This window comes from Pseudorca crassidens, chromosome 6 (genome assembly GCF_039906515.1).
Source record: "Pseudorca crassidens isolate mPseCra1 chromosome 6, mPseCra1.hap1, whole genome shotgun sequence".
NCBI classification, from domain to species: Eukaryota; Metazoa; Chordata; class Mammalia; order Artiodactyla; family Delphinidae; genus Pseudorca; species Pseudorca crassidens.
In genome coordinates, this window is record NC_090301.1 from 61,193,612 (window position 1) to 61,219,827 (window position 26,216).

The window sequence follows — 26,216 nt, forward strand, 5'->3', positions numbered from 1 at the left end:
TCTTTATCGTTCCCATTTCAGTCCCCCCGACACCCCCTTTTTCTCTCTCTCTCCACACAGACACCACACACACACACACACACACACGCACGCACGCACACACACACACACACACACACACCCCTTGCCACCTCCCGTGTTTTTTCAATTAGTACATGGTACCACCATCCTCGCAGTTCCATGTGCCAGAATTCTGGTTGTCACCCATAGCTTTTTGATCAAGATTCCATTTATTTTTCTTAATCCATTTTCATTTTATTTTCTATTAATAAACAGGTGATGATAATCTTATATTTTAAAGTCTAAAACGTACTTCCTTAAGCCTTTCCTAATTTTTGGAGGGGTTGTTGTAAGTTGGAATTAAATCCTTTGGCTCTTGATATTAAAAAATGACAACAAACGATTTACTTTTCATAAATTAGTAAATTTGTTGCTTTAAAAAGCGTAGATGGGTATATGAGCAATTATACAGGAGAAAGTGTGTGTTAGCTTAACTCCACTCCTGTAGACACCCAATCTTCTAGAGCTCAAATGCGTCCCCTGCCACCTCTTACTTGAGTTCTCTCTCCCCACCCCTACCCACCCCATCACCTTTCAGCTTTGGTCTAGGCCTTGAATCCATTTTCAACTTGTAGTCAGAATCTCTTTTTCCAAAATAAAAATATGGTCCTTTCTTTTTCTTCCTTGTAAACCTAACATAGCTCTCCATTGCTTGAGTGATATCATCCAAAAAGCACTTCTGACTTGGCAGCTTCTGACCTCTCTAGCCTCATCTTTTGGCATTGACCAGTGCCTCCCACTCACCACTTTGTTTGTTTTGGGTTTTTTTACAACAGGTTTTTATTAGCTATCTATTTTAGACATATTAGTATATATATGTACACCACCAAGTTTTAAACTCGAACCCATTGTCTTAATTTCTGCTCATCTTTAAAATCCCATACTAGATATTTCCTCCTCTTGAGAGCTTTTCCTTGATCCTTGAAGGATAGGAGTTAATTAGCACTTTGAGGTATTGCCATAGTGCCCTCTGTGTATTCAGTCACAGCATCATCATTCACTCAGTTAATGACACTAGAAACATCTTAGATGTTTGCCTTTCCCTTGTTCTCTGTGTCTATTTCCATAACATTTTTGTATCTGTCAGTCTTCATTACCACTATCTTACTATAGGACCGCATCTCTCTTTTTTTTTTTTTAAACTTAAATTACTGTTTGTTACATATCTCATCGTGTCATTTTCATGTTTAACCTCCTTCACTGGCCTTCAAGATAAAATTCACTCTCATGAAAACCCTTTATAGGCCTTCTTTTTTCTCTCATTCTCCAATGTCTGCCCTATGCATCCTATATTAAACTCAGGTCCCTATCTAAATGGACTATGCTTTCTTGTTTTTGTGCTTTTGTACATCTTGTTCCTTGCCTTTCTTTACCTGTCTCACTTTCCTAAATATCATTAAAGTCTTGCCTCCAGTGCCAGTTCCCATAGGAAATCCTCTGTGACCTTTTTTCTTCCCAGTTTCTTTCCCATTTCCCCTCAAGGTAGGTGCCTTTTGTACATGCCTGTCAATATTGTAACATTTATCTCACTATTTTATTTCTATACTCCCAATATCTAATCCAGTTCCTGGCATATGGAAAGTGGTCAGTAAATACTAAATTAGAGTACATAAGCATTTGATTGAATTTTATTTTCTCCTTATCAGAAGGCCATTTTGTCTAGTTTGCCACAGGTATTTTGCTTCCGACTTGTCTTCTAGGGTGCTAACAGCCCTAACTATAGTTTATTAGTCGTAGACTTGTCTCATTGCCATCCCATTTTATTGCATATGTTGACTTCGAACTTACACTGCTGTCTGTTCCTGGAGTGGCAAATGAAGTAATACTACATGGCAGTTAGATTGCATCCTTATACAAATATAGATTTAAATAGGGAAAAAAGCCACAGAAGCACTTTGATTCATATATATTAATTTGATTTTAGCAGCCATACTTTGCAACTGTCTTCTGAAAAATTCTTTTGAATCCCTGTTTGTGCAGAACATCTAGCATAGTTATTAGAATAGAGATCATGAATTTTTCATTATTTTTCTATCAAGAAATTAATATAGAAAATAAAGTCACTACTGTGTAGTGGTTAGCATTTTAAGCTCTGTAGTCAGACAGATATGGAATCCAGCCCTGACTCTTCCAGGTTGTTTTTTTGGTAAGCTGTTTTACTTCTTAGAGCCTCCATTTCCTTGTGAAAGTACCTACATCATAATGTTGAAAGGATGATATGAGGTGATGCTTATAAAGTACTTGCATGGTTCCTGGCTCTTAACTAATTTTTAACTACCAGCAAGATTTAGTCAAGTTTTTTAGGTAGTAATTTCTCATTTTAGTCACAAAGACTTACTATTCAGAGTAAATAGTTTGCACAGCTAGTATTAGCTGTGGATAATGTCTAAATGATCCTTGCTTGAATTGTATATTATTAATACATGTTAATCAAGATTTTGACTTCATGTTAAATATGTTTTAAATTGTTTTGATTTTATCTGTATATTTTGTGTTTCATGGAGGATGATTGCAAAGTAAACAATATTTTACCTTATATTTTATATGAGTGAAGTTTTAGAGGTCACTCTTTTCTCATTTAAAGCTTAAATTTTAACTCGATTATATTTTATATAGCATGAAGTTTTTATTTGATTGATTGCTTGTTTCTGGTAATTAACATAACTGACTTTTTTTAAGTAATAAGATGTATTTTTAGAGCAGTTTTAGTTTACAACGAAATTGAGCAGAAAGTATGGTTTCCATATACCTGCTGTCCCCACACGTGCACAACCTCTCCCACGATCAGCATATCCTGCACCAGAGTGGTACATGTGTTACCATTGATGACCCTACATTGACACAGCATTGACACCCAAACTGTAGTGTACATTGGGATTCACTTTTGGTGTTGTATATTCTCTGGGTTTTTACAAATGTGTAATTGATGTTTTAAAAATCCTGTCTGGGGCTTCCCTGGTGGCGCAGTGGTTGAGAGTCCGCCTGCTGATGCAGGGGACACGGGTTCGTGCCCCGGTCCGGGAAGATCCCACGTGCCGTGGAGCGGTTGGGCCCGTGAGCCATGGCCGCTGAGCCTGTGCGTCCGGAGCCTGTGCTCTGCAACGGGAGAGGCCACAACAGTGAGAGGCCAGCGTACCGCAAAAAAAAAAAAAAAAAAAATCCTGTCTGAAAAAATCTTTCATTGGTGAATTTAATCCATTTTAATTTCATGTATTTACTTATTTATTAGGGCTTAAATCTCATCTTTCTTCTCATGCTTTCTATTTATCCTGCCTAGTCTCTGTCCTTTTTTCCTTTTTTCTTACCTTTTCTTGGATTGCTTAGTTTTTGTTTATTTGATTCTTTTCCTGTATTAGAAGTATGTTGTGTTTATATACATACATATATATACACACACACTCCTACCCAAAGACATTGTCTTGTATAGTCAGTGTTCATCTAAACTTTACCTATGTGTTTATCACTGTTTTGTTCTTCATTTATCCTACATCTCTGATTTTACCTCAAGTAAGATCTTTTTGCCTAAGAATACCCTTTAGAAATTTCCTTTTAGTGTGGGTCTGTTGGTAGTGATGTCTTTCAGTTTTTGTTGGTCTGAAAATAACTATTTTGCCTTCATTCTTGAAATATTTTTACTGGTTTTATTTATTTATTTATTTTAAAAAATTCATTTATTTTGGCTGCACCGGGTCTTAGTTGGGGCATGCGGGATCTTTAGTTGCAGCATGGGGACTCTTAGTTGTGACATGCAGACTCTTAATCGTGGCATGCAGACTCTCAGCTGTGGCATGCAAACTCTAGTTGCGGCATGCATGCAGGATCTAGTTCCCTGACCAGGGATTGAACCTGGGGCCCCTACATTGGGAGTGCAGCATCTTACCAACTGGACCACCAGGGAAGTACCTTTATTGGTTTTAGAATTTTAGGTTGGTAGTTATTTGAAGATATTATTTTACTGTCTTCTGACTTAAATTATTATTATTGACAAGTCAGCTGACTCTGTAGAAAGACAATCTTGAATGGAGCAAAAGCAGTGTTTAGAGATTAGATAACTGAGCATATTTTAAAACAGATGAGCAAGATCAGTCTATAGATTCATGAAGGCCAGAGAATTCCAAGTAGGATGAATATAAAGAAATACTCACCCAGACACATGTTAATAAAATTTCAGAAAATCAAGGCAAAGAGAAATTCTCAAAAGCAGCCAAAGGGGGAAAAAATATATTAGAAATAAAAGTTAAGAAAGAAAACATTCTAGGCAAATATCAACTGAAAGAAAGCTGTATTATATCAGACACAGTAAGTAAAATTTAAAGCAAAAAAAATTACAGGAAATAAGGTGATTGTTTCATAACTATAAAAGTTTAAAATCACTAGGAACATACAATAATTCTAAATTTGTGTGCATAGTAACATACCCTCAAGACAGATAAAAAATTGACAGTACTTTTAGGAGATATGGACAGATCCACAGATTATAATGGGAGATTTCAACACACACACACACAGAGAACAAGTAGATAAAAATAAAACAATATAAAACAACATATAGTGCGGGTATAGAAGAATTCGGTGGGATTGACAGACTTGACCTAATGAATATGTAACCTCCTAACATTTGCAAAATGTATCTTCTTTTTAAATGTGGACTTTTATAAAAATTGACCATGTTGGGTCATAAAGCAGGCCTCAGCAAATTTCAAAGGATTGAAAGAGTTTATGTAAGACTGACATTGTTTCTTCCTTAAATGTTCGGTAGAACTCATGGGTGAAACTTAAAGGATTGGAATCGTATGGAATATGTTCTCTGACCACGGTGGAATTAAACTAGAAATCAGAAACAAAAAAGATAGTGCAAAAGTCTCAGTGGAAATGAGAAGATATTTTTAGATGAATGATAGTGAAAGTGCTACACAGCAAAAATTTGTGAGATAAATCTGAAACAATATCTAGAGGTAAATTTATAGCCTTATATACGTATATAGGAAAAGAAGAAAGACTAAGACTTTATAAACTGAACATCTATTTCAGTAAGTCAGAAGATGAGCAGAATTAAAGAAGGAGGAGAAGAAAGAAAAGAGCAGAAATTTTGATACAGGAAACAAACATACAATATAGAGAATCAACCAATCCAAAAAAGGTGTGTGGGGTTTTTTTGTGGGTGAGGGGGACTAATAAAATTGGAAACAAGAAAGAGAGAAAAGACGACCATTATCAGGAATGAAAAAAGGAATGTTGCTACAGAGCCTACAGGTATTTTAAAGGAAAACAAAATATTGTAAATGACTTAAATTTAAAATTTTTGTGAAATGGATAAATTTCTAGAAAGATACAACTTAAAAAAATTGACACTAGAAGAAACAAATAGTTCTGTAACTGTTAAAGAAATCTAACCTGTAATTAAAATCTTTGATCATAGAAAACTCCAGGTACAGAGGACTTCATCTATGAATTCTGCCAACCATTTAAGGAAGAAATAGTGCTAATCTTTTAAAAACTTTTGAAGAGCAGCTAAGGCAGAAACACTTCCAACTTATTTTATGTAGGCCAGCACAGTCTTCTCAAAATTCAAGAAAGACTGTACAAGGAAGGAAAGTTATAGTCTAATATCGCTTATAAAAGTAAATGCAGGACTTCCCTGGTGGCGCAGTGGTTAAGAATCCACCTGCCAGTGCAGGGGACACAGATTCGATCCCTGGTCCGGGAGGATCCCACATGCTGTGGAGCAACTAAGCTCGTGCACCACAACTACTGAGCCTCTGCTCTAGAGGCCACAAGCCACAACTACTGAGCCCGCGAGCCACAACTGCTGAAGCCCATGTGCCTAGAGCCTGTGCTCTGCGACAAGAGAAGCCACTGCAGTGAGGAGCCCGTGCACCACAACGGAGAGTAGCCCCTGCTCATTGCAACTGGAGAAAGCCTGCGTGCAGCAGCGAAGACCCAGTGCAGCCAAAAATAAATAAATTTTAAAATAAATAAATTTTTTTAAAAAGTAAATGCAAAAATATTAAATAAAATATTAGCAACCCAACAGATAATATATAAAAATGATAATTTATCAAGACCAAGTTTGATTTGTTTCAGGTATGCTAGGTTGGTTTAATATAAGAAAAATCAATGTAATTTTCTACATAAAGAAAAAGATTATATGATCATCTTAATAGATGCCAAAATATATAAAATTCAGCATTGATCTGTCTTTAAACTCTTCGCAAACACTAGAAGATAAATTCTTTAATCTACAGTATACATTGGCTTTTCTTTTTGCTTGCACGTCTACATGCTGTGCTTCTGGGTCACCATGCCCCTGTGTGCCCTTTTTCTTCCTCCTGGCTTCTTTCTGCTGCTCCTGTTTAACCAGGCTCAGATGTTACCTCTTCTGCGCCTTCTCCCAGCTTCCTTCAGATAAAAATTCTTTTTCTTTACACTGTGTACTCATGGCTGTATTATCCACAATAGTCACCTTATTTTAAGGTCAGCTAATTAGCAATATTAATCCCATTTAATCCTTGGCCTTTAAACATATTCACAAGTCCCGAGGATTAGGATGTGGCATTTTTGGAAAGTCATTATTCTACCTATACAATCTGCCCTCTGACCCAAGATGCACATCTTTCCCACATGCAAAATCCATTTGTCCTATCTGCAAAGTCTCAACCTCATTACAGCCTTCATTCGACATCTAAAAATCTTATCTAAATCTCATTAATTTAAACATTCTAAATCTCATTATCTAAATCAGTTATGAGTGAGACTGTGTATAATCCACGCTGAGAACAATTCCTCTTAATCTGTGAACCTCAAGAAACAAGTTAACTCTTCCCAAAATACAGTGATGGAGACAGGCATAGGTTAAGAGTTAGAGACATTTTCCGTTCAAACAGAAAAATATTAAAGGTGTCACTGATCCCAAGCAGTTTCGAAATCCATCCTGGCAAACTCTGGTTTCAAGTTCTGGTAATAATTTTTCTATAGCATGTGGCTCTGCAAGTTTCTGTCCTCTGAGTGTTTTTCATGAAGATTTCTTTTTCATGAAGGTTAACGTGTATTTGTTGCTGAGTAGCTTTTTCAACCAGTTTCTTGTTTGTAGAGTTTTGAGTGTTTGGCAGCCTTTCATTTTGTACTCTCTGTCCTGTAAAATCCAAGCTGGTAGTGTTTCTGCTGGTATAAAGTTTCCAAGAATCTTGTGGATCTTTCATGTATGACACAAGGATTCACTCCATTAGACAAGAGGATCCTCTATGATTCTTTTCTAGATAATTTCATCGCTATTTTTGGCTTCTGCAGAGAAGGCTAAGAGGATCTATGAGTCACCCACTTCATCTTTTTAAAGACTGTTTATGTGATGAATACTCTGACTTCTCTGGAGTATTAGCAAAAGGTTGTCCAGACATCCTTCTTTTTAAGAGCAGCTTTGACCATGAATCTCAATTTTGGTGTATTTTGTACTCTGAATAAGATGAGAATTTCTTAAAACATTAAATCCTGGGGGGTTTTTTGGTTGAACATTTCTTCCCTTTGATTTACCTCTCTCTTCTTACATTTTAATATAAACAGTGAGAAGAAACCAGTCCACACCTTCAACACTCTATTTGGAAATTTCCTAAGTTCATTTCTTACATGTTTGGCTTTCTGCATAACTATAGGATACAGTTTTGCTAAGCTTTCTTTCATAATAACAAGGATTCCTCCAGTTTTCAGAACATGTTTCTCATTTCCTTCTGAGTTCTCACCAGTGGCACCTCTACTATCTACTGACGGTCCATTCATGACACTTTAGGTGTTCTCTAAGGCTGTTTGTGTTTTCCGTACTATGCTCCTCGTGGAATTCCTTGCATCCTCACTTGGCAGAGTTGTTAACATTCGTATTTCTGCTAGTAGTCCGTTCAAGGCAGTCTAAGGTTATTTTTAAATCATGCCCCTCAAAATTCTCCTAGCCTCTTGCCCACTGCCCAATTCCAAAGCCACTTCCATATTTTTAGGTGTTTATTATCGGAACATCCCATTTCCAGGTACCAAGATCTGTAGTAGTTTCCTACTGCTGCTGTAACAAATTACCACAAATTCAGTGAGTTCAAACAACACTAATTTATTATCTTACAGTTTTGGAGATCACAAATCCAAAATGGGTCTCCCTGGGCTAAAGTCAGGGTGTTGTCAGGGCTGTGTTACTCTAAAAGAGAATGCATCTTCTTGCTGTTTCCAGCTTCTAGAGGCCCTGCCCATATTGCTTGGTTCGTGATCCCCTTCCATCTGCAAGCCAGCAGTAGCAAGTCAAGTCTTTCTCATGTTATGTCACTGTGATTCTGAGATGTCTGCCCTTCTCTCTGCACTTAAGGCCTCTTGTAATTACATCCCCAAAGGGTAATCCGGAATAAATCCCTATTTCATTTATTTATATAAAGATTTTTTTGATGTGGACCATTTTTAAAGTCTTTATTGAATTTGTTACAATGTTGCTTCTGTTTTATGTTTTGGCTTTTTGGCCACGAGGCATGTGGGATCTTAGCTCCCCGACCAGGGATTGAACCCGCACCCCCTGCATTGGAAGGTGAAGTCTTAACCACTGGACCACCAGGGAAGTCCCTAAATCCCTATTTTAAAGTCAGCTAATTAGCAACTTTAATTCCATCTGCTACTTTAATTCTCCTTTGTTGTGTAACGTAGCGTACTCACATGTCCAAGGATTAGGATGTGGACATCTTTATGGGGCCATTACTCTACACACCACACTGGCACTTGGTGAAAGTCGTTAGTTCTCAATTCAGTTTTTATTCTATTGTGAACATTGGGCTCTTCAGAAGCAGACTAGTTTCATCCTTCCCACACACCCCCGTTTCTTTTCCCCAGTGATACTTAAAAAAAAAAAAATTGAGGTGAAATTTGCATAACATACAAGTAGCCACTTAAAAGCATATACAGGGACTTCCCTGGTGGCGCAGTGGTTAAGAATCCGCCTGCCAATACAGGGGACCCGGGTTCAAGCCCTAGTCCGGGAAGATCCCGCATGCCGCAGAGCAGCTAAGCCCGTGCGCCACAAATATTGAGCCTGCACTCTAGAGCCTGCATGCCACAACTACTGAGCCCGCGTGCCACAACTACTGAAGTCCACGTGCCCTAGAGCCTGTGCTCTGCAACAAGAGAAGCCGCCGCATTGAGAAGCCCGCGCACCGCAACGAAGAGTAACCCTGCTTGCCGAAAGTAGAGAAAGCCCGCACACAGCAACGAAGACCCAACACTGCCAAAAATAAATAAATTTATTTAAAAAAAAAAAAGCACATACAGTTCAGTGGCATTTAGTGCATTCACAATGTTATGCAACCACAACCTCCCTTTAGTTTCAAAACACTTTATTCACCCAGAACACCTAATGCGCATTAATTAATCACTCCCCATGCCTCCCTCCCTACATCCTCCTGGTAACAAATAATCTGCTTTCTCTATGTTTGTTTTCTCTATGTCTGTTTGCCTCTTCTGGATACTTCATTAAAAAGAATCATACAGTATGTGTCTATCCTTATGGCAGTACCACACTCTTTTGATGAATATAACTTTTTTTTTTTTTTCCGGCATGCGGGCTGCTCCGGACGCGCAGGCTCAGCGGCCATGGCTCACGGGCCTAGCCGTTCCGCGGCATGTGTAATCTTCCCAGACCGGGGCACGAACCCCTGTCCCCTGCATCGGCAGGCGGACTGTCAACCATTGTGCCACCAGGGAAGCCATGATGAATATAACTTTGTTTTAATTTTTGAAATAGGAAGTGTAAGTCCTCTAACTTTTTCTTTTTCAATATTGTTTTGTCTGTTTGAGGACCCTTGCATTTCCATATGAATTTAAGAATCAGCTTTCCCATTTTAGTAAAATGGGTGATGTGTATTTTGATCAGGATTACATTGGGTCTGTGGATCACTTTGGGGAGGATTGCCCTTTTAACAATAGTAGGTCTTCTAATTCATGAACACAGAAGTCCTTTCATTTAATTAGTATGCTTTCATTTCTTTAGCAATATTTTGTAGTTTTTAGTGTGCAGGTCACTTCCTGAGTTAAATTTATTCCTACGTATTTTATTCTTTTGGATTCTATTATAAATTGAATTGTATTCTTAATACCTTTTTTAGATTGTTCAATTGCTGGTGTATACAAACACATCTTATTTTTTTAATATAATTTTATTTATTTATTGGGCTGGGTTGGGTCTTCATTGCTGCACGCGGGCTTTCTCTAGTTGCGGCGAGCGGAGGGTACTCTCTGTTTCAGTGCACAGGCTTCTCATGTGGTGGCTTCTTTTGTTGCGGAGTATGGGCTCTAGGCATGCGGGCTTCAGTAGTTGTGGCACGCGGGCTCAGTAGTTGTGGCTTGGGGGCTCTAGAGCACAGGCTCAGTAGTTGTGGCGAACGGGCTTAGTTGCTCTGCGGCATGCAGGATCTTCCCAGACCAGAGATCGAACCTGTGTCCCCTGCATTGGCAGGTGAATTCTTAACCACTGCACCACCAGGGAAGTCCCTAGGTAATTTTTAGATATCCATGATCGCAAAATGGTAAGAGTCACTGCCCAAGAAAGTCAATAGTATTTAATATTTAATATTTAATTTAATAGTATTTAGACAGTATTTAAATAGACAGTATTTAATACTGTCTATGAAATCTGCTTATTGATGCTTTAAAACCAAGCAGAGAGAAATTAATATATATATACATTTTTTTCTTTGCTGTTTATTTGAAGTTTTATAGTAGTAATAATCAAAATGCAGTAAGGAAATAGCAAAGTTCTGCTGCTGCTGCTGCTGCTGAAAGTTACCGTTAACCTTTAGTGAGAATTGTATGTTTCATATTAGGATTAGACCTATAAAATAATGCTCTGAGGTCAAAGCTTTTGAACTCAATGAAGTATTTGTGTGCATTTGCTTTAGCTATAGGGATGTGGACTATTTATATTTGAACCACAGTACAAACATATTAACAACTGGAACTAGTAAATAGCAAATATGCATTACATTATATACTACAAGATTAACCAAACAGTATTCAACAAACTAAGTTATCATGGAGTTAATTGACATTGATTTATTATTAACTCAGAAGAAAAGTAGCTATTGAAAACTACTACCAACTCAAGACGACAAAATATCTTCCCTCCAAATTGCAGAAATTCCCAGCCATCTGTGTGTGTAGTAGCTGTACAGTTTTGCATGATAGCCAAACTTCTTAGTAGAATACAGTATCAAAAATTTTAAGAAACTAAATTAGTCATATGAATTTTAATTTATGAATACTAAATTTAGCTATACTTTAACTCAGTAAAAACCAAAGTATAGAATTGTATTTTATTCCTGTATAGAAACAAACAGAATATTTACATATTTTTAAAAAATTAGTTCTGAGCCCATCCTATGTTCAACCAGTGGGCCTAAAACCATATTTTAAGAATAGGAAGTTATGATATTCTTATACAGGTGATTTCCATTGGTGGCATATATGCCAATCCAGAAGCTATTTGCCAAAATTCATATGGCTTTACTTTACTGGGCTAGTTGAGATATTATCAATTTTAGTTTCCAAACCTCATTTTTAAAAAATATCACCTTACCCCCTTCTTCTTTCATTCCATCTGCATGAATGTTTCACATTCACAATGCAACATTTAGTTCTCTGAATTTAAGCAGCCGCTGCAACTATACAGCTATATTCAGTATAATAAAATCCAGTGATTGTATTAACCTAAGACTGGGTAGAGAGATTTAATTTTAAATGTTTACTTCTTCACTCTTAAGATATTTCTAATGGAATGCTAACTGAATTTCTTGGAGGTTTTTTATTGTTTCATTTGAATACCCTTTCTTGAGAATTAGTAAATTTAATTAGCATCTAGCTAAAGGGAAATAGCGTTTATACTGAATGTTGCTGAGGGACCTGCACCAAGCGTAAATAAGTCATACTTGGGTTAGGAGCTTAACCAAATACACCCAGAACACATAAGTAAACAAACAACGGCTTGAATGTGATAGATAAAAGCAATTTTTTCAATATTGGTGTATGAAATGGAAGTTGTTTTGTTGTTGAGTGGTTTTTTTTCTCTTCCTTTCACTTTAATGATACAGAATCATTTTTTCTTAGGAAATGTTATAATATGTATATGTCTTGTTATGGTTCTACATACATTAAACTACAGTTGAACCCTGAACAACATGAGGGTTGGGGCTCCACCCCTCCCACAGTTGAAAATTGAGCGCATAACTTTACAGCTGGCCTCTGTGTCTGCAGTTCCGCATCCACAGATTCAGCCAGCTACAGATCATGTAGTACTGTAATATGTATTTATTTTTAAAAATCTTAGTATAAGTGAACCTGCATGGTTCAAACCCTTGTTGTTCAAGGGTTAGCTGCAATTATTTTTCAAATTTATATAGGAATATTTGAAATTAATAATATGTCTGTTTATATTTATTAATAATTTGATGGTTTGACTATAGTTTTAGCATCCCTATATCTCAGTTATTCACTAGCACATGGAAGCAGAGAAGGGAAAAATGTCTTAGTTTCTTTCTTTCTTTTTTTAAACCAGCGCCCAAATTGGACTGATTCCCTTTGTAGTGATTTCCCAGTACTCTTAAAGTGAAATGAAATTCTTTGCTTGGCCTAAAAGTCCATACAGAAGCTGCCCCCCTGCTTTACGTCTTTTGCTGACAGCATCTTTGACTATGTTTTGATACTTGCATTTTTTCCTCTCCTCATATATCAACCTGTTTCTATCTTAGTGTCTTTGTACTTGCTTTAACCTATGTCTAGAACATACTCCCCTAGGTCCTTTTTGATATTTAGATCAAGATTACCTCCCTAAAACTCAGTGCAAGTTAGTGTAATACAGTCATTATCACACCACCCTTTCTAATTTTCTTCATAACACTTACTGTTATTTGGGATTATTTTATTTCTGGACTAAATTGTTTCTCTTCTGCTTTCTTACCCCCACTACGGAGTGTAAGTTCAAATGAGAGTGTAAGGAGAAACTGTCCTTTTCATTGTATCCTTAAGATCTAAATTCTAGAATATCACTTGATTCGTGGTACTCATTAAATAGTTGTTGAATTTATGAATCAGTCAATTGTTCCATCTGTAAGTATTAGATGTATTCTGAAGAATACCTTCAATAAGATGTATTCTGAGGAATGCTTTTGGCTTATGTATTTTAGGCTGAAAGTTGTCAACATTTTAGTATTTCCATTTGATTAATTTTATCTTATTTTTTGTTGGTTGTTAATAAGAAATAATAAGTGTTAATCTTAATATCTAGAATTACAATTCCATTTTGACAGGTTGACTTTGGCAGAATATCATGAACAGGAAGAAATTTTCAAACTTAGACTAGGACATCTCAAAAAGGTATGTGAAGCATATGCTGGATTTTTAGTTTACCAGAGGTTGTGGAAAGTTGTGTTATAAGTTTCTTATTGAAGAAGTCAAAACTTAAGAGAGAAAGCACTTAAATTAAAAACTTTGGACCAAAAAAGAGGGGCATTAAAGTTGCATTTTTATGTTGAATATATTAAAATAACATTCCTTTACCTTGTGGCAACTTACAGACATTTGAGATGCTGATGATACCATGTCCCTGTAATGGAGGAATGATTCCTGGCCAGACCTCCAGGTTCTTACAATTACTCTGTTAGATGCTATCTTTTTGTTAAAAAATGCTTCATATATAAGATGAAATGTAAGATTCCATATTGTTTGTGTCCATTTCATAATAAATTGAAATAAGTATAAATTAATAACAAACATGTTTCTTTGGCTTAACTTTGAAGATATTGAATGCTCAATTAAATGTTTCAATTAAAATATGTACATTGGCAAATTTAGAAGAACCTGATCATCAGTAATAATATGAAGTGATATAATTTAGAAAAACATTGTTATATGTTATTAGTAAATTTTTATAATGTGTAGCTTTGTACTTATTTGTAAACTCTGAAATTGTAATCAGTTCATTGTTTTTTAGTTCAAACCACTTAAAGAAATAATAGAGTAGATTTTACCCCTCAAAATGAAGTTACCGACAGATATAAAATTCTTTGCCTTTGATCCAATTTTTTAATTCTGCTTTCTGCTTGTCACATTACTTACGTTTCTTTAATAGACTGAATAATAGCTAAACCTGAGTTAGTGAACTAATTAAAGATAGTGTCTATGAAGTCATCTCCCTGGGGTAGGGTAAGGTAGGTCAGAGAAGCCCATTCTTGCAGCAGCTACCATCTCACTATAGATGTTTTTGTTTTTGGAATGTTATCACCATGCTTCAGATCCCTGCCATTTAACTACAGGGAAAAGAAGAAAATTATATTTTGTGTACATATGTATGTGTGTATGTGTATATACACACATATATATATGTGTAATTTGTGTTAGTGTTCTTTATTATGTCATATCTGTCTATTCCCCTGCTCAGAAAAGTTTCAACCTAAACTACTTGAACAGTAAATTCTAAAATGATTTATATTCTGCTGTTTTGTTTTTGTATTCTATTGTAGTTATTGACATTTCTCTTGCTCTTTGGTGTAAGTAGGCAACTTCAGTCTGTTTTGTATCCGATGGAGTTGTAATGGGACTACAGAAGGGAAGAGGGGATTTTGTAGTTCATAATTAGTACAAGTATTTGTCTGCCCACTTAAGCTATTTTGATAAGAAATTCATAGAGACCTGTGTTTGATGTCCCATATAAACATTTATCAATTATTTTCTAACCAGCCTCTCATGATAATGGGATACTAAAGAATATAATTAACTGGAGGGTTATTATTTTCGCATATAATAGTAAATTTAAAGTTACTCTTTCTAATGATGAGATTGTACATGTTTTATTTTATGAAAACTTATTATAAAATCTGAAATTGTAAAGCAGTTAAATTAGGAATCAGCTATTTGTATTACAAAAACACTTAAAAGGATTCAGAGGAGGGTTTGTTTTTATTTTTGGTTGGTGGGTGGTTGATTGATTTTAAAGCTTTCCTGGTACATTGAAAATATTTCATTTCTCTGAAACACTTCTATTTTGTAAGTGAGGTACATATACTTAAATGTCTAGATACTACATAAACAGTTGTAAGCTGTTGTAGATTACTACACCTTTTCTTCTAACCTCCATATTATCTTCTTTCCCAGTGTTTGACTTCTCCATTTTTTGTATTTACTCATTCTTTCTAATAATTGTCCCCTCCATGATCTTTTTCCTATTTTATTTTTTTTCAGCTTTTATCAAATTTACTGAGCAGTTTTAGATTTCTAACTTTATCTTCTTCTTAACCAATTTACAACATTACTTTTCTTTGATCTCCGTCATGGAATATTTTGGGAGAGTGGATGAAATAATGCTGAAATATACTATCATGTCTTGAATTCTCACATTTTCTTCTGAAAGACTATTTTGGGTGAGGAGAATGAATGCATTATGAAGAAAGTGGCTAGTAGTACACACAGAGAACAAAATTGAGTAAGTAGTGTCACCTTAGAGCACAAATAAATAGCAGTTGTCTGCTTTACCACTGGGTATTAATTTTTGAGTCATACAATTTAAAAATAATCATTCAGTTACATGTGTTAAAAATAAGTTATTTGGCATTCTAAAGCACAGTTGGAAAGTAGGGCATTAAAAATAGGTCATTTTGTTTTCTAAAACACAGGTAGATTGGACACTTTTAACACATAGAGAGCAAGCTTGAGTTAAAAGAAAAGATGTTATCACCTCTATCTTAAGCCAACATGAACTATGCCCTGACATGTAACTATATAGCTTCTGCCATAGGCTGGATCTGATCTGTATTTGGTGTCCATGTAACCTGCATAGGAATTAATCATGACCTACATCAGCTTAGGGTTTAGATATGAAGCCCAGCATACTCCTGCATTAGCAAAGGTGACTCTTAGTCTCCCTTTAATAAAAACTCTTGAAGTTAAATGGAATTATTAGATTAAATTTGTTGACACCAAAGGAAAAAATGTCCATCATTGACAAAACCCATACCATTTGGACATAGGAGACTAGAAGGCCTATTTACTTTTTCTTGAGATAAATAATTTATGATGTGCATTGTGTTTCATAAAGATAATCATAATAATTGAATAGAGAAGCTGAAATATGAGAAAGTATATTTACCATTGAATAAATCATAAAATTCAGTTCATATTCTGTGCTATTCTGTAGGGTTAGAAACATAATAAATCCAAATCCAATGAATCTGTTAGTGTGATAGAGTAACAAATGAGAGTTGAGCAGTAAGTCCATGGCTAAAATAAATACATATTTCTGGTAACTACCAAATAGTAAATGTAAACTTACTTAAGAGCTTATTTTCTTTTGAAATTAGGGAAGTTATTATGCAGCATCATCTTTTTTTAATATAGCAAGGATTATTTAATATTTATTGTTTTAGTTATTAATCAGTTTGTGAAATTATTGCTCACTCATTCACCAAAATTCACTTTATTTCCACACTGCCTAAATCAGGCATGATTCAAATTCTCATTTCAGGAGAATTACATAATATTACATTTTATTCACTTTGAAGTTTTAACCATTCTAAAGTGAACATTAATGTTAAATTTGAATGCCAGGATCTTCTCTGTTTGCTTTGTCTAAATTAATACAGCTAGTAACTGGCAAAGCGAAACTTGAACCTTTCCTCACTGCTATTTCTTTTTTTTTCCCTCCTATTTCAGTGGCAGTACCCTTACGCTTTATTCCTACAGTTCTCTAGTTGTAGATAAATAGCAAGTTGATCCTTTTGTATTCAGAAGAATTAATTCACTTGTAGCTTTCTCTGCATGTTTCTTAGAGTAGTGTGAATGTTTGCTCTTTTTTTTTCCCCCCAGAAACATGCTGTTTCATTTTCATTGCAGATAAAGGAGAGCAGTTAAGTTTTCCACACACGCATACTTCTTTCTTTCTCTTATATATTACTTTCCTTGGGTATCCTGTTAGTGACTGTTCTGTCAACTAGAATATTTCTTTATTATTAGCTGCTTCATTGTTTTTCATTCTAAGTTTATTTTTAAAGGTCAACAGGGAAAGCACTTTTTTTAGGCTAAAATGTGTGAATACACTCTAGTATAATTTTACCTTTTATAGAGCTAAAGATTTAATTGAATAGAACAGAAAAGAACTATACAGTAAAGTATATGGAGACTGTACAAATTATTCCTAAAACTTATTAAAAAATAACTTTTTTGCTACTAGTAATTATGCACAAACTTCCTTAATTATCACTCATTAAAAGCTTGTAGTTGCAATGGGAATAATTTCCTGTCTTCAAAAAGTTGTTCCTTTGAGGCAGAGCAACTAAATCCCATTTAAAATCCCATTGCACCTGTGCCACATGTGGAGTCTCTGGATTTAAGGAAACTAATAAACCACATACCAGTTAGCTTTTATGGTTGATCCTGTTTTGATACCAGTCTTTGATACATTCTAGTTATGGGAAAGTCATTTATCTTTGTGATTTGAGGAGTTCTGCTAGGTTGTTGTTTGTATAGTTCAGATCTTTATTCTGGAACTGAAGAAAACTACGTGGATGTGCTTTCCAAGAATTGTTACTAAACTAACACAAACAACGTTTTAAAAAATCCCTGAAAAACCATTTTCCTTGTAATAGATTATCTCCGTAGTCATATTATCATTTAAAAGATACAAGTTACCAATCATAATATGCCAAAATAAAGAGGAAGTAAGAATTTTGAAAGTTATTGGGACCAATAACTATGTCATGCCACCGCTATTATTCAAGTTTGTGATGTGAACAACACGTGGAGGTGTTGCTCCTTATTTTCTAGTCTTCAAATTTTTTTGTTTTCTGGATTTTAAATATTTGATTAGTTGGAGAGAATGCATATAGAAGATTTGACATCTCAATATGGAATATTAGATAGTATTGTAGGGATTGGCTTTAATGTATGTGTTTTGGGGTGTGTGTGTGTGTGTGTGTGTGTGTGTGTGTGTGTGAGAGAGAGAGAGAGAGAGAAGCCCTGAATATAAGTGTCAGAAATTTTTATTGGAAAAACATAACCAACTTGTAATTGAAACAGGATTAGTCAAGAACCATCAGCACCAACACAAGTGTATCTTTGCAGACCGAAGGAATCAGCTAAACAATTACAGTCATCTCAATCTCTACTAAAACAAAAATCGCATCCAACATGCCACCTGACACCATTTCTTTCTCTCTCTCTCCTTTGCTCCTTGCGATGTGGCATTCATCTCTCCTTGTGCCTCCGTTCTGAAGAGATAACAGTATAGCAACAACTCTGCCACTGAAATCCTGTTCTCTGACTGATTTTGGCACCTGCAAAGAGAAACAACCAGTAACAGGCAGCCGCAGCATCAGTATTAATCTTCCATGATGAAATCTTTACAGGTCAAGAACAAGCACACAGCTCTTTTCTCACTCCTTCACAGTGGACCATGCAACTAGTTGAAATGGAAGACAATGGATTGTCTGCAAGCCTTTTGAACAGTGGAGGATACAGGGCATTGGTTTTAGGTGAATTAACCCCCAAATATTCTTGAAGTTTGATATCTCCTTTGGTCTTTCTTTCTAGAATACCACTGTCATCTGATTTTTCAAATCCTTAGTATGACCACAAAGAATAAGTTTGCATATGTGGCATCTCGTCACTTTAGTTTCGAATAAAAGTATGAAAATAATTAATGCTAGAGGGCTTAATCTCTAAAACTGTGTGTGCACCTTTATATTCAAGAAATTTTTCTCTCAGAGCCAACCACATTGTACATTATGTTTCTCTAGAACATAACACAAGATGCTACTTGTGTAGGAAGTAGTTTTCAGTGGAAATCTAGTGAAAATGCATTATACTAGAAAAAGTCACCATTAAGCCCATGAAGAATATTATGAGGTTCCTGACTTCTTGGCATGTGTGGGCAAGAAAAGTGCCAAGAAGAGTGTTGGAATTCTAAACTTGACATTTTGTGCTTAGTACTGCTTCCATTTAAAAATGAGTACCATCTATGAAAGCTGCCTGTGCTGAGAGAACATGGAACTAGCTGTAGATAGGAAAGCTCCCAGTGTATACTCTACTTCCTACTCTCATTGTAAACCTACAAACATATTCCTGGCTTTTTCCCCACCATTTATAATTATACATCTTTACTTGATAGTAGATGATTGTTCACTTACCAAAGTGAAAATTTAGCAGTACAATGTGTTTTACTTCTGTAGTGTTTGATATTAATCCAGTTGTTATATAGGCAATGGAATTTTTTTAATTTTGGAAAGAATCTTAGAAGTCAAGTTAACCATTGGTTAGAGCAGGGTTTAATTTATTCAGGTTTGTAAGTTCAGTGTAGAGATCACTGTTTCACAAAAAAGAGAGAACAATTGCTTGGCCACTGGCCAAGAACTGTAACTCCATGCCGTTTATATGCATATGTACAGAGAGAGTCTAGAAGATTAGGTTCTTCTCATTATTGTGTAGAAAGTTAAATCTTTTCATACTTAAAAAAAATATGGAATCCACCAAAGTCCTGAAAAAAGGTTAAAAGGAGGCAGAAAGCTGGAGGAAAGTATAGTAGTAAGGCATTGTACCTGTATGTGCTAAGGCTTGGTGTCAGTACCTTGGCTAGTGTTTTTAACATCAAGGAATTTCATCCTCCGAATACAGTACCTGTGATTTCTTTTTCAGGAAGTGTACTAAATATTTAAAGTTTGCCAGAGAGTTGAACTGTTACATATATTTGCTGCTGAGAAGATAGGGTTGGGCTTGTTTAAACAGAATGGGGGAACTGACAGAATTAAAACCCGTCCATTTTAACACTTACTCCCATTTAAGGGTTTTGATGTATATATTTATGCATTTGAAGAGAGATTAACGACCCCCCACCCCCCAAAGAAGGAAATGAAGTGCAGAGAGGAAAACATTAAGGTTCTAAAGTAATTAAGTCAGTTAAACACACCTGAGGTATGTTTGATGCAGTATGCTCCCCTCAGTAATATCCAGCTCAGTGATTGAGGATGGGCATGGAGGGAGCATATATATAGTTAGGAAAGAAAACCTCCCTAGGAATTTCATAATATTTGTCCCTTCTCCTCCTCCTACCCTAGTCCTCAATCTATACAACCATACTCAAGCAAAAATAGGATTATGGGCAGTAGTTTCAAAACCCATCTCTATACATTGAACGTGGTTTTTTTGTTGGTTGGTTCATATTTCCAATGGCTCATGTCTCTCATATCCATATTTAAGATATATTAAAGAATATAATGGAGGAAAATTTGAGGACATTTAATAAGGATAAATTTGAAGTAAATCGGTAAAAATTTTCTTAATTCTTTTTTTCTGCACTGCCCTTTCTGTTAGCCTTTAATAGTGCCTTTTGTTAATTTCACTCTCCTGGTGATAAACTTTTAGAATGACATTATAAATATTTAATGAAATTAAAACTTAATTTGAGGACCTGGAGATACTAACTTTTGAGGGATTTGTATTGTTCATACTACTAAATGAATTTGGTGTTAAACTTGTTGAAACCTCATTCTGAACTAGTTTTCCCAGACGGACTAATGCTGTTATGGTGCTGTTGAATATATTATTGTAAGTGATAAGCTTTTCTCTGCTTTCACCATCTTCATAATATACCACACAGAATTCTTCTGCCAACCCTCATGGATTATAGGCAAGCTGAGAACGATATATCAGAAAATACTTTCTGTCTTATCTTGGCTTTATAGAAAGGCTGCTCTTCGAAATTGAGGGTTTTTTTGTGGGGCTGACATGTAACATACATTAAAGATTTGCTAAAGAAGTTTAAACTAGGATGTTTAATTTTTTTAGGAAATCCATTAGTTTTACATGTGAAAATGCATTTTATAACTCTTTAAGCTTTATAGTTTAATGCCTACACACCCCCACTTAAAAAACAAAATTGCCATTAAAGGAAATGCTCAAAAATACCCCAAATCTGCCTGGCAGTTTTAATCTGACATTTTACAGAGATTCTGCTGTTGCTGTAACGTAATTTTAGCTTAGAATGTTAAGCCAAGAGGATACTAAGTTGCCAGAAAGGACTTTGATTACAAATAGAAAGCATTTCTATGCTAAATATCTGGTGAGGGACAAACTGGTTTTACCTTCCATATAAATTTTTAAAAGTTAAAAATTTTAGAAGGTGGTATGTTTTGCAGGTTACTTAAATGATGAGGCAATATTGAGATCTGTTGTATACTTGTCTAACCTGGGTATTTTAATATATTTAAGTAATTCAGAATATTAGATCTTATTTTAAAATACTGTTAAAATAGCTGTAGTGTGTACTGTTAAGGTCCATTGCTATATCTTTTTCTTTAAATGGAAAAGAGCCATGTCCTGTTATTGTATGTGATTACCAAACCTACCTCTCTCTTTAATGGGATCTTTTCTTACTCATGTCCCTTCAACACCATAATTGTCTACAGAGACCAGTTCCCTTCCAGAGATGCTGTTTGTTTCTTCTTAGACCTTCTCTGCTTTAATTGCTTAGCTGGTGGATGACTTGAGGATTGAAACTTGGTGTTCTTACTAAACATGATCTAGCTGTCTGGATTGCCTCTCTTTTTTATTTTAATAATTTGGACTACTACCTTTGCCATGCGTTACAGGATTCCATTCCATAATGATTCAGATCAGTTTTGAGCCCAGGTCTGCCTTGCTTCTCCTGAACCCTCTGAAAACAATTAATTCTGAGGATGGCCCAGAGGCTAATGTCAGTCTCAAGCAAGGAGAGTGTGGCCTACAGTATATAGATCTTTGGAAATGATCTGCAGTAAAGATAAGTTTAGTTGCTAAGACTACCATATTCTAGACTGTTGTACCTTGGGGCTAGACCAAAACTGGGCCTTGCCCCTTTCTGTAAGGAGAGGATACTAAGCAGTATTGCCTAGTGTTTGCCTAAAAGTATGTGTATTAATCTGTTCAGGCTGCCATAACAAAATACCATAGACTGGACAGCTTAAACAAGAGAAACTTATTTCTCACAGTTCTAGAGGCTGGAAGTCTAAGATCAAGGTCCAGCAGGGTTTAGTTTCTGATGGGGCTCTCTTCCTGGTCTGTAGATGGCCGTCTTCTCAAGCCTTCACATGATTTTTTTCTCTGTGCTCTCACAAAGAGATGGTGGGGTTGGAAGGAGAGATCTCTTTCTCTTCCTCCTCAAAAACCCACTAATCCCATCCTGAGGGCTCCACTCTCGGGACCTAAGCTAGCTCTTATTACCTCACAGAGTCCCCTTCTCCAGATACTATCACATTGGGGTTTAGGGCTTAGACATACAAAATTTGGGAGGAACACAAACCTTCAATCCATAATAGCATGTATACTTTTTCTCAGTGGGATTTGAGAGAAGTTACTTAGAGTTATTGAATTATCTTTCCTATAGAATTGTGTCACTTTAAGGTCCAGGATATTGTGGAATAAATATTAAATTACAATATGGAAGATGTAAATATATTTCACTGAGGACTATGGAGGATTTATGTCTATTTGCATTTGACTTTGTTATAGTTCCTTCCCTTGACGTGCCTCTTAAATACCTAGGATCCAGCTTTTCTTTTAAACTAGTGCTCCTGACATTTTGTTTCTTCCTGTAAACTTTACAATTCAAACTGAATGAAGCTTGCCTGTGCTTTTTGTATTGTAAGATCTTACGGGGCATACTTGTCATGTTTTATGGAGGGTAAAAAGCTTGCTTAGCTGGCACAGACGTACATTTTATTTTCTTTAGTAAGTATATTATGATATTGATTACTGCCATTGTATAAACATCTGAAGATTACCAAAAATTATAAAACAAATGTAATTATGTGTCAACAATCTAGTTGAATCTCATAATTATATATTTATGAGTTAATAAAATTTAATATCTATAAATTCATTTTTAAAATAGTATCCCCATACCACATTTTTCAAATGAAAGCTGAAACAAGTATTTTTGCTGGTATTCTAATAGGCATTTCACCGTTTTATCAGATTATTTAAAATTATACCAACTTACTAAGTGTTTACTAGCTTCCTACATGTATAAGAAATTAATGGCAGGTTTTAAGGCAGCAAACATTAGTAATCTGAAGAAAGAAAGTTACCACTTTCTGTGTTCTGTGGCATAAATGAATTTGAATTTTTTCATACTCATGGGCACAGCTATATGGCCAGTTGCTTATTCTACTTTATATAACTAAATGGAGACAACTGAACTGTGGTTTGACTTTATTGTTTCAAAGCATTTTAATCTATTTCCTCTCCTTATAATGAATCTTCAGTTATTTAATCCCCTGGGACATTATCTTACCTTTTTTCTTTTTTCATTAAAATTAGAAATATTTGTAACTGAAGCTACATTAAATGAGGAAATTTCAGAGAATTTAGTGTATCTATTTTAGAAAACTCTCCCCAAAATTTTAGAAAAGTTCATCTTCACTTAAATTTATTTATTTTTCTTTCTTTTTTTACTTAAATTTTATTTTGAAGGTTTCTATGTATCATCTAATGCCTAATTTACATTAAATATCTCTGCAACAAGTAGTGGTTGTTTCATTTTAAAATAACTGAAATAATCTTAAGGTCAGGTGGAATATGAACAACATACTTAGATTTAGTTTTTTAATCTGTGAATGTTTGTTTTTCTTTATGATACTTAGAATATTCCTTTCACTTTAAGCCTTAGATACAGGTGTAATAGACTTTATATCTCTATTATCTGCTTTACAATGAAATAATATTTATATTTTCAAAGTAAATTTCAGAACTATTAATTTTTTGAGATAAAGGATTTTAAAAAAATATATCAGAAGATAAATCATTAAGAGACAGTGCTAATGAAAAACAAATATTTAAATAACCTCTATTCCATGTGGTATAGATTTATAACGGTAGTGGTACACATTTAGGCCAAGGCAATCTGGATTAGTTTACTTAATAAATAGTTATTCAAAAATACTATAAAATTGGGCATTCATAGAACTTTTCACTGAAATTTGGTATGTTCTTGTTTGTTAAGTAGTACTTAAATTTATATAGACAAATCAAGAGGTATGTGTGTAATGGGTGATTTTATTTGTTTTGGTGTCTAATTTTTTAAAATGTTCTAAAAATTATATATTTTGAGACATGAAAAATATTTATCAAAATGTTTAGATTAAATGAATGTTAAAGTAAATTTCTTTAGGATTTGCCTAGGTCTGCTCTGATAACTAAGGATCTGCCACAGCTATTCGTAAAATTTTTGTTTTAAGAGTCTCTTTAAAATTGTAGTGCGATTTATCCAAAGTGAGTGGTCAGACTGTGTGTGTGTGCGTGTCTGTGCGCGCGTGTGTGTGTGTATTCCAAATGTTGTAAGGTCTCAGAATAATCAGTAGTTCTGTCTCCTACCTTTCTTCCTCTTTTAACTGTTGTGAAATATCTTCATTTCATTTGTTTTGTACTAGTAAATTATCCCCTCGTAAATTAAAATTTGGATGTACCAGAAATAAAACTTTGAGCTCATTTTGTGTTATAAGTCAGTTTCAGACTACCTTGCAGTCATTTTCAGTTTAGACATTATAAAAATAGATTTCTTGTGGTACAGAATAAAAGTCAGCATCTCGTTAGGTATAAAGATTTTCATGTGGAGGATGGTTTCTTGAAATAGGCTTTTGCCTTATCTCTTTCTATCTTTCAGGCATTGAAAAGAGCACTTTGGTCTTTTAACTCAGTGGAACTTTATAATACACTATTCTTCCCATCACTGTAAAAAATTGGTGCATGAGTAAAAATATCTTTTTTATATCACAAATAAATTGAGCTTGTTATAGTCCCCTCTCTTCATTTTCAGGAAGAGGCAGAAATTCAGGCAGAACTTGAACGTTTGGAAAGAGTCAGAAATCTTCACATTCGAGAGCTCAAAAGAATAAATAATGAAGATAATTCACAGTAAGTCATTATTTGTATTTCACAGTTTTACATAATAAAAGTTTTTTCTCCCCTTGGAGATCATAAACAGAGTATTTCCTTGTTGGGGGGCTTCTCACCATAGACCTCAAGTCCTTCCCATGGCTCAGAAGGCCTCGTTTGATCTGGTCTCTGGCCACCTCACCACCCCATCTCTCTCATCCTCCCCTCACTTATAGGTTGTAGACACACTGGCCCCCTCAAACACGTCTCACTTGTTCCCTCAAGGCTTTTGTGCTCGCCATTTCCTCTTCCTGAAATGTTCCTCCTCTAAATATCTGAGTGGCTTACTCCTTATTTCACTCCCCATGGTCATTAGAGAAGCCACCCTGTCTAAAATAGCAGTCCTTGCCTCACTCCATCCCCTATCTCAGTATCCTTGCCTTACTTTATTTGTTCTTAGCATTTATCACTATTTGGAATTACAAATTTTTTTTTTTCAGTTATTTTATCTGTTTCCTTTCACTTGAATGTAAGCTACATGAGAGCAGGGACTTAGCTTTGTTCTTGCTATATCCCCAGAACCTAGATCAGTGCCTGGCATATGGTAGGCACAGAATAAATATTTGTTAACTAAATACCAAAGTTAATATTATAGTAGTGAGGAAAAAATTATTTCAACCAAAGGGATTTCAGTAAGCCATGTATCCAGCATTATGTAAAAACTGGAGAAGAAATAGAAAAGTAGTTTAAGTTATAGTCTCTGTCCTTAATCCCTAATCATCAAAATGACATTAAACGCTAAAGGAATTCAAAGGATAGAAAATATATGTGGGCTGGTGGGAATTTTATGAAGAAGATAGAAATTAAGCAAGGCATTAATTGGATTTAGTCAATGTAGAGGACAGGAAGGATGTCTTTTTACACTTTAAGACTTATGTAATTTAAATCTTCATGACCTAATACAAGTGTCAGAATTGGAAGTGGCCTATTTCTGCCGTGAAATACAAATATCTTGCTTAAAAGAAGGGCTATTTATGATCATCTCTGTATGAACGCAATCATTCCAATGTATAATGTCAGTGAAATAATATAGTTATGTAATATCCTTAATTGTACCAGATGAAAATTCTGATAACGCAGATAAGACAAAACTAATTTAAAATTGGCTCTTCTGAAAATTATGTCCAAACTTGTGGATATTACTTAATCCACTTGTTGAAAATTAAATAAATTGTTACAGCTTTACATTTTTCTTT

At 35.1% G+C, this 26,216-nt stretch overlaps 1 protein-coding gene and 1 non-coding gene across 4 annotated transcripts in view; one reads left to right on the forward strand and one right to left on the reverse strand.

Moving 5' to 3' along the window:
* TLK1 (tousled like kinase 1) overlaps positions 1-26,216 on the forward strand; it is a 150,669-nt gene that overhangs the window by 108,380 nt on the left and 16,073 nt on the right. For all 3 annotated transcript variants that reach the window (XM_067741565.1, XM_067741566.1, XM_067741567.1), the window contains exons 12-13: positions 13,374-13,440; positions 24,902-24,999. In XM_067741565.1, the coding sequence (XP_067597666.1) occupies positions 13,374-13,440; positions 24,902-24,999 (165 nt within the window). The remainder of the gene's footprint in view (positions 1-13,373; positions 13,441-24,901; positions 25,000-26,216) is intronic.
* On the reverse strand, positions 3,886-3,958 carry TRNAG-CCC (transfer RNA glycine (anticodon CCC)). Its single transcript has one exon. It is a non-coding gene; the product is annotated as a tRNA-Gly (tRNA).